This window comes from Lingula anatina, chromosome 1 (genome assembly GCF_051362555.1).
Source record: "Lingula anatina isolate TDL-2025a chromosome 1, LinAna3.0, whole genome shotgun sequence".
In the NCBI taxonomy this organism is placed as follows: Eukaryota; Metazoa; Brachiopoda; class Lingulata; order Lingulida; family Lingulidae; genus Lingula; species Lingula anatina.
In genome coordinates, this window is record NC_141767.1 from 28,226,635 (window position 1) to 28,235,782 (window position 9,148).

General features: G+C 36.5%; 2 protein-coding genes across 6 annotated transcripts; one reads left to right on the forward strand and one right to left on the reverse strand.

Moving 5' to 3' along the window:
• Positions 1-178: 178 nt before the first annotated feature.
• On the reverse strand, positions 179-2,906 carry LOC106175932 (protein fem-1 homolog B). The gene is made up of 2 exons (XM_013558106.3): positions 2,555-2,906; positions 179-2,075 (listed from the first exon to the last, which is right to left on the reverse strand). The coding sequence occupies exons 1-2, from the start codon at positions 2,790-2,792 to the stop codon at positions 421-423; spliced, it is 1,893 nt and encodes a 630-aa protein (XP_013413560.2). The 5' UTR covers positions 2,793-2,906; the 3' UTR covers positions 179-420.
• Positions 2,907-3,213: 307 nt separating this feature from the next.
• LOC106175897 (ceroid-lipofuscinosis neuronal protein 6 homolog) lies at positions 3,214-8,518 on the forward strand. Of its 5 annotated transcripts, none has more exons than XM_087001777.1 (7): positions 3,214-3,329; positions 4,581-4,719; positions 5,810-5,908; positions 6,701-6,889; positions 7,133-7,188; positions 7,491-7,628; positions 8,026-8,518. In XM_087001777.1, exons 2-7 carry the CDS (start codon positions 4,675-4,677, stop codon positions 8,297-8,299), a joined length of 801 nt encoding a protein of 266 aa, XP_086857903.1. In that variant the 5' UTR covers positions 3,214-3,329; positions 4,581-4,674; the 3' UTR covers positions 8,300-8,518. The 5 variants fall into 5 exon arrangements, with proteins under 5 accessions (XP_086857903.1, XP_086857904.1, XP_086857905.1 ...); XM_087001778.1 differs by lacking the exon at positions 3,214-3,329 and adding an exon at positions 3,833-3,854; XM_087001779.1 differs by lacking the exon at positions 3,214-3,329 and adding an exon at positions 3,917-4,081 and having other exon boundaries at positions 5,775-5,908.
• The last annotated feature ends 630 nt before the right edge of the window (positions 8,519-9,148 follow it).

The window sequence follows — 9,148 nt, forward strand, 5'->3', positions numbered from 1 at the left end:
TCCAGGAAAAGTGTATGCTGACCAAATGTGCTTTATGTACATATAGATGTTTATATGTACGTTACTGCTATCTAAAAAAATTAACAATTATGATTTCCTAGAATTTTAAAGTTAATAATATGGAGGGTGAGAACTTGAGCGTCTGATGAAAAGCATAACAGTAAACAATTGTAACAGATGGTGTTCTAAGAAGCAACTGCAGCACTGCCAGATGCTTATAAAAATTTATTTTCCGATGAATTCCATAACATAAATCAGCAGGGCACATAAGCAGAGTTAACTTGAATGTACAACAAGCATGCTTCTAAAATTTCTCTTAAAAAAACAATGCATTTTAAAATTTGTCTCAATAGCCAAAGAGGTGTCACAAACCCTCAAAATCTAAACCAGTATTCTGGCAGTTCCATAATATACTTAAAATTAATGCATATCTATAAAGTCTAAAAGAGTTGCAGGCACATTTCCTTTGTATGGAATTTTCTTTTCTTTGATTGCTTTCGCGGCAAGACACTTCAAACTAAGAGACCTCTGTGTCTTCAGTATAATCTCAGCAACCCCAGTGGTAGAGTAGTCCTCAGCAGTTAAACCTCTTCCATTCACTCTGTCAATGTGCGCTCCATACTCCAGTAATGAGGTAATAATACTGTGCAATGTAATGAAATGACTAATGGGACGATTATACCTCACAATGACATGAAGTGCTGTGTTGCCTTGGTTGTCAACTGCATCCACCTGGCTGCCACATTTGAGTAAAAGGCGAAGTAGGCCTGCATTGGGAAACTTCACCACATCGTTAACGTGAAAGTCATCAACTAGTGTGCCATGATCTGCAACCATGTGTAATGGCCTGTATCCATTCTTTAAGGAGACATCAAGTTGGTTGAAAGAGTACACCAGGCTGCACAGTTGAAAATCTTGCTCTTTAGTAAGACTGACTTTAGTGACAATGACCAGCAGATACAGTGTTGTGTGGATATTGCAATCAATCAAGTCACGAACAGCAGCTTTCTCATCTTCTGTTGCTGTATTGAACATGTCAAAGTTGTGCTTCAGTTCTGAGATAGCATATTCTAACACGACTTGAACACTAGGAAAATCGAGATTCACTCCCACATGAATCATTTGCGAAAATACTTGGGCAAATCGTAACAAGTCTTTGCTAATTGTTCTATTGTTTTTCTTGCGTAGTCTCATAGCATGCATCCAGAGTGCAATGCACCTGTCAAACCGCGCGGAATCTGCAAATACTGCACCCCTAAATATCACTGGGTGTGGGATGTCTGGATTATCTGAGCCCAAGATTCTCTCCCTAAGAACCAATGCCTCCATATGAAGCTCATTGTGATCATACTGAATTTCTTGTAACTGCTTCATGGTTTGACATTCTTTGTGGTTTTCATAGGCTTCGATAGGTGGCATGACAAATTTAAAGATAATGTTTTCAGGATCACTATGTCTTTCCGTCATAGCATGCCACATGTAACTGTAGGCTTTCCTCAGATCATAACTGTCTTTATCATTAGCATAAGAAGCTCCAAGGAGTTCTAATGCCTCAATACGTTCTAGCTTGGAACAGTCTTCATGACTGACAAGAAACTCAACTACAGCATTTTGGCAGCTTTCAGCAGACACCATCAAGGGGGTCATTCCGTGGTCATTTTTTACCTGAACTGCTTTAAATCGCAATAACTCTTTTACTATCTCTAGATGCCCCATTTCTGCAGCAAAGTGAAGTGCTGTGGCCCCACAGTGGGCTCTGCAATCAGGATCTGCTTTTTGCTCTAGGAGATAAGTGACCACATCTTTGTGACCTTTATAAGAGGCAATCATGAGACAGGTATTGTTGTACTTATTGGCCACATGAATGTTGGCTTGGTGTTCCACCAGGTATTTGACTATGTCCAGCCTCCCATCAAAACAGGCAGCTCTCAGTGGTGTAGAATTGGTGAGAGTGGGGTGGTTGACATCAGTGCCTGCCTCTATCAGGGTTTGAACAACATCAAATTTCCCAGCACCTGCGGCACACCATAAGGCTGTGGCACTTTCTATTACATAGCCATCAAATTTCACTGTACCTAAAAAAAGGCACAAAATTTTTTATAGTTTGAATGAAGCAGGCACAAGATTTAATATATGTAGTGGGTCTGTTTTCTTTACATAATGGGCACTGTCTCCTTATTAATGTTAAAATCTGGCAGGAATTAGTTTAATACCTACATAATTTATTTATTTATTGTTATAGACTTATTATTTTGCTGGTAATTGGTGTGTCAAATATCAGAAAGCGGTATAATTCATCATTCATATACAGATATTTCCAAATGCTATGTGGAACATTTTGAAATACACATAGATCTAGTCATTTCAGGGGAGCTTAACAACAGCAAATTATTTCTATATGTATACCAAGTTTATAAGTCAATGTCTCCTAACAGCAGGTGAGTTCCTATATTTCTATTCCTATTTAAAGCGTACGATCCCACATAACATGCTTATTCATAGAACTGTAATTGTCTTGTTTTTCTCAATTGCTGATACGTGAAGAGCATCATACCTGCTTGTTCTAGATCAACCTGGAAATGGCTAAGAATCGTCTTGATCACTTTATCATGTCCATTTTTAGCTGCAATAATAAGGGGAGTCACCCGCTGTCCATCTTCCTCCGTAACATGTTCTAGTGCATCCTTTATCTCATCCATGTTTTTGCTGCACAGGATAGCGAACATAGAGATTGCCATGCCATCTCTGGCTGCAGCATATACCCGTTCACGTAAAGTCCCCCCAGTGTCCATATTACACCAAATCTGGTTGCTTGATTTAAACTATAATTCCTACATCTCTGTCATCAGTCAGTGAAATTTGATTGGCATTCTGCGCAAGCGCACGTCGCTTGGGAACGAGGCACAATGAATTCAACACGAGACTCGGAATCCCCTCTGCGGGAATTTAAAACATTATGTCCCGTGGCCAGTAGTCCTGCTTTCCAACAATTTTTTCAACAATTTTTTTAGATTTAGTCTTTTCATTCACTTGTTTATGTTGTTTATAATTTTAGTAAAAGTGTGGTTACTGGAAAGACTAAATCTGAAAAAATTGTTGAAAAAATTGGTTTTGAAATGTTTTTATTAACTTTAATCGTTCAATTTTATCAGACACTTTTTAATAAAGTACAGAAAACACCCTCGAGACTACTATACAATGTACTGGCTTGGGTCAAGTGAGAGGAAATTTATTTGCATAAGGTTCACGGTTGATTAAAATATTGTGACTAGGCTGGTAGACGAATAGTTTTTACAGGTGTAGGCCAATGATAATTTCAGGAGTGTAAGGTAGGCCCACATGTACTATTCATTTATTCAAATGAGGTCTTCTTATATAAGAGAACGTTAGAAGTTCTTGTTCATTCACCCAAGAGTCACCGTATAGCAAACGTTTACAGTGTATGTTGACCATTATTTTTTTATTTGCATAAGTGTATGCTTAACTTCAGTTTTATTTTTACAATAAAATTTACTGGGCTCTAGCACGTTTTGCTACGGCTGGCTTATGAATAGATGAATTAGGCTTCGTTCACATGCAATGTCTACTTTCTAAATTCTATTTTCTATTCGCGCTATCTTATGATCACTGTCTGTGCACTGAATATCCCGCCGCGTAATTACTGGCAGCGCGAGCCAGTTACTTATAGTAACTTATAGTAACTGGCTCGCGCTGCCAGTAATTACGCGGCGGGATATTCAGTGCACAGACCGTGATCATAAGACATGCCGCAAATAGAAAATAGAATTTAGAAAATAGACATTGCATGTGAACGAAGCCTTAGAACAAAAAGGAAGAGCTCAAGTTTTATAAAGGTATTCTAATTATAATAATCGAGTAGTAGTAAGCTAATGCAACCAGTGAAAAGCCATTGCTACAACTCGTGATCTGTTCTTTATTGAAACGTCCTGCACGAAAAAGAACGTATTTTCCCTGAAGTCTCCAAGTTCGCGCCCATGAATTCATTGCTTTCGAAATGGGAGAGAATGATAAAAAGGGGTTTAACTGGTTATATGCCACTGTTTCAAGCAAAATTTAGCTAGTAAGTTCATCTGTTCGTTGCTTTTTACGTCGCTGTTATATAATAAGGTAATTTGTACAGTAGGAAAATCACCTTCAAATGCTTATCGCATATCTCTAAAGTGTTATGCATAGGGCCTATCTTATTGCAAACGTAAGCACAGGGGTGCATATTTAGTCATGGCTTCAGTTAGATTAAGGAAACAAGGGCTAGGCAATCGTGTCAGGTATACCATTCCTTAATGATATTCAAATGTTTTATTTCATGTGTTGGTAACAGTATATCTTTTTAATGTTTCACCTTACACTATACGAATGCATCCCTACATGGGTGCTATATCTTATCCAATTCAACAAGCAGATGGTGAGCTTTTCTGTCAAATTTTAAATTAATGGTCAGTCACAAGTGTTAAATCTGAGCCTGAGGGTATTATCAGACGAGTTATGTAATTTTGATTTCAAACTTGAAACTATTGCCTGTATATTTAGAATATTTATTTATGACTTAACGCTTATTACAGTTTTGCCAAAAACGAAAATACGCTGTCACCTGAGAAGACTGTCAAGGTTCACAGTGGCAAAAATGGCTTTCACACTGACATCTGGTTAATCCTTATGATAGAGAATTGGATCTTGGATTTTGGAAGGCCCATTGCGATGGTAAAAACCCATACCTATTATTTCATGTTCAAGGGGTTTATCAACGTAAAGTGATTGATATATCTTGACCTTTAAATTCCCTTTAGTTACGTTGTAATGCAGATAGTAGGCCTACTGTATAATTGTAGCAACCTGAACCCACATCGATAAGCATAGCGTGGCTGTGGGTGCGTTTCTATTCATGTTGGGTCGACCTAACCTAGTGAGTTCTTTCTCAGCAGCCCGTGTGATTTCATTTCCTAACCGTCAATTTAACAACACGCAACTGGCCTTAATTACAATAGTGGTGGACAGGACAACCGACAGATTAGTTTTGCTCCCTATGATGAACTGATCATCATCAAAAGGCGTACCGGGTACTCTTACATTTGGTCAGCTGAAACTGTGTTCACCTATTAGTGTGACCAAGTTCGCATAGTTGTTATCTGTAGATATCAACGCCTGACACCATTTTGAAAATTCCTCCTATATGCGATAGCCATATTTGAAGTTGGCGCTTGAAGCACATAACAAATAAATTTCTTCTGCGCTTTTGTATTAGAGAATGCGCACATGGAAATATAATTCTTTTTATATAATTTTCACTTTAAATATGGCTATCGAATATAGTAGGATTTTTCAAAATGGTGTCAGAAGTGGCTGTTCAGCAGAAAGTGTGACGTTGAGACAATTTGTACCAGAACAATCCTCAAATGATGGGTGAACTGTGAGGAGCAATCACAGCAAAAACCAGAGAAATTCCGAAGGAGGAAAGTGTTTGAGAAATTAAATTTTTTTTGCGAGTCTGCATCAATGCCTCGGAAGCGAACAAGAAAACTGAAACTTTTGGGAATGATCATGCACATATTAAGTCTAGCGAAGTAGAATTTATTAACATTTTATGGGCTTTTTTTTTTTTTTGGGGGGGGGGGGGTCACCATTTACTGAAATAAACACAGCGTCAATAAACACTTGTTTGATCTCAGTGACACCGAAGTATAGTTTGAGCAGTATTTATCTCGCTTGTTAACTTAAATGCCACTGAATGGATGTATGGTAATTATTCAACGTTTCAGTTGCTAAGAGGAATTTCATCTACTGTATGTTACAGACGTGGGTGCCGTTAGAATTGTCTCCGCTGAATCAGCCAAGCATTGGAGACGTCTTTCACATGGCGTACAACGTGATTACGCCATATTGTCTATTAAAGGTAATATAAAAATTTATTTTCAAGAGCATTTTGAAATCGCAACCCCTTTTAGATGTATACATGTTCTTAGGGTTCATAATTTCAGCAATTGCGGAAGGGTTATACTATTAGCGCAATTTTAGATATAAAGTAACGGTTATTGCGTAAGCTTCCATTATAAAAAGATGCACTAATTCCACTTTTTCATCAAAGTGCGAAAATATCTGTCTCATCACACGTAATTTACGAATGATGAAATACATGATTGATTGTTAATATACCGGGGAAATATCTTTTTTATCTCGGTGTTTGATTGAGGCGCTGATTGCGATTCCAGAAGTATATTTCCTCGAAATTGAGTATTCATTTTAATATTATTTATTTTTGGCAAAAAGGATACCTCATAAAATAAATGAGATAAACTATCACAATACACACTGACAATACACGCACATAATTGTTATCCGTAAGACAGGAGTTGGATCAACTAACACATTTCAGATCTTGTTCCCACTGTTATTTCATTAAGAAGTGTGTAGCACTATGTTAGCTGTGATACGACAGATATTTATAGGAGGTGAAACTTTGACTTGTGCTCTCTTTGACGGCTTCATGATAATTTTGAAAAAGAATACTTACCTTATAATTTTGAAGGACTGATTCTTGTCATTTCTTTACTCCAGAACCGATGTTTAAAAAGTGTTTTTTTTTTTCAAACAAAGAGTTAAAATGCAGGGTTATGTCCACCTCACCACATTATTGTGTTACTTAAAGTATATAACGCAGATGATGAAATTATTAAACTGTTTTCAGCTTTTAGAACGAAGTCACCGTAAAATCCCGACAAGCTTCAGTTACCTTACTGTCATAGTGTTCGTTATGGGAGCTAGTATCCACTTAGTTGGAGATTCCATTAACCACAGGCTTATTCACAGTGGCTACCAACTCCACTTGTCGGTCAGGGATAATCCTATTATGCAGAAGCTGGAGCCAAAGTCACTGGTATTACTTTATGTCTTAGAAGTTACGATGATGCCAAATCTTATTCTTATATTTTTGTTATTGGTGTTATTAGTTATTTTCAAAACATCGATAACAACATACCTATACATTTTCACTCTAACCATTTAATATGTTTAGTAACAAATTACATCAGTGCACTTTAACTTTGAGAAAAAATAGGCACACTATTTTTCTTCATGTTCAGTTGTATGTCTATTTTATTTCTAAAGTTACATCTTTCAGATCGACTCATTCGAACTGCTTTATATGTATGATGAAGAAATTGGGCACTGGATGTGGTAAGATGTGTTCTGTAATTGTAATAAGACGCAAAACAATTATTTTTTCTGATTTGTTGATCTACATGGCCTGCAAAAGATAGCATGTGCGAAGCATGAAAATTTACGAGTTAGCACTCCTATTTACTCTTTTTGACTTGCAACTACATGTATATGCGCTAACATAATACATGTTGAAAAGCGTAAAAAGGAGTGTTAACGCATGTATTTTCGTGCCAAGATATGTTTTGTTAAAGCACAAATTGCAGATGATTTAAATATTAATAATTTTTGGAGAATCCTGAAATATTTTGTCGTTGTAGGTATGTGCCGTTTTTCGTTGCCCTCTACCTTTACTTCATTGGCTGCTTTGCCAAAAAGACCATGCAACTTGAGGCGAGGAACGCTGGGATGAACATTACTGCATGGCTGCTCGTGTTACCCAGTGCGCTGTACTATTGGTGAGTCAATGACTCTTAGACTTGACTGAAAAATAGTCGTCATTTAAAGCTTGCAATTACACATCTCCCAGACCTGCATTAGCATACTAGATACTAGATACGTGTTAGACAGTTGCGTTCATCTTTTAACTCCAAATAACTAAGGTATTTTGTCAAGCAACTACTGCCCCCTTTCATTTTACACTGAACTCCCGTGTTATTTTTGTGCAATTCTAATCGGTCAGTTATTTACTAGGAGCCTTATTTTTTTACTGACCTATAATGGTATGGTTCTTAAAATTATTAAAACACAAACACCAGTTAACGGGATTTGTCAAAAAATTAATTTCTTTCTTTTTTTTTGGCATTTTTATACGTTTTGAAAAGCATTTTGCGATTATTGTTTTTATGTTTCTAGGTACCTTGTCACCGAAGGGCAGATATTTCCATTATTTTTGATTTACTACGGGTTAAGCATTGCACTCATCCTGTACGAAAGAGCGAAGGGAGAATGCTTTCTTGACGTCAACGGGAGGTTTTTGATGTACACATTCACTGTCACTTTGTTACTTGTTGCATTGTGGATTGGCTGGTTATGGTCAGACAGAGTGATGAGACAGAAATATCCAGGATTTTTTTATGTGCCTGAACCATGGGCATATTATACTGCCAATTTTAAAGTTCTACATTAAAATATTTATTACGCTAATTTGAGTTCCATGCTCCTTTTGGATTTAAATATCCAACTCGTGTTTGCCTCATGTAACAGAAAATAAAGATTGTCTCGTCAAAGTCTTGAAATAATTTTACTTATTTGTATCAGCTTCTTTTGAGAGAAACAGCCATGTTATAAATATCTTTCAAAGCCAGTCGGAAATATCTAATAAACGTTTGCTCAATAACACAATTCACGATTGTCTTTAACTCCTGTTTCTTCCAATAGGTGGCAGAGTAAACTTTTATGAAGGTCATTTATCAAATCTTGTCATTTCTTTAAATCATGACTTTTCTCTAAGAGTTTCTTAAGAATCGGTGAAAAGCTTTCTCTAATTATTGCAATTACTTCATCAACAAAGTTGATTGTAGATAAGATTTAATAAACGTTAATATTCCACTATGACACCTTTTAAAATCTTTCAATTATTTAGATCAATTTTATAGAAAAATTATTGAAAGTCAAATCTATATTTAGGAAAAAAAAAAAAACATATGCCAGGGATCTATTGTTAAACTTATGTAATCAAAACGAAATGGAATAGATTCTATATGCATCAAAACGTGAATCACCTAAATTCCCAGCAGGACGATCTTTATTACAATAGAACAGAGAGGCTGGCACAGAATGGAAAATGTCAAGTCACCATTAGGAAACTGTACGGAACTGACAACAAATGTCAGATCAAGGGTTTTTATCGATTTCTTTCAGAATAGGATTTTAATGCAACATGGATTTGTCATTAATGATAATATTGCAATGGCTGAATCTGTCAATGTTGGAGAAGAATAGGCCTTCTGAAGACAGATGAAGTGGTTTTGAAGAC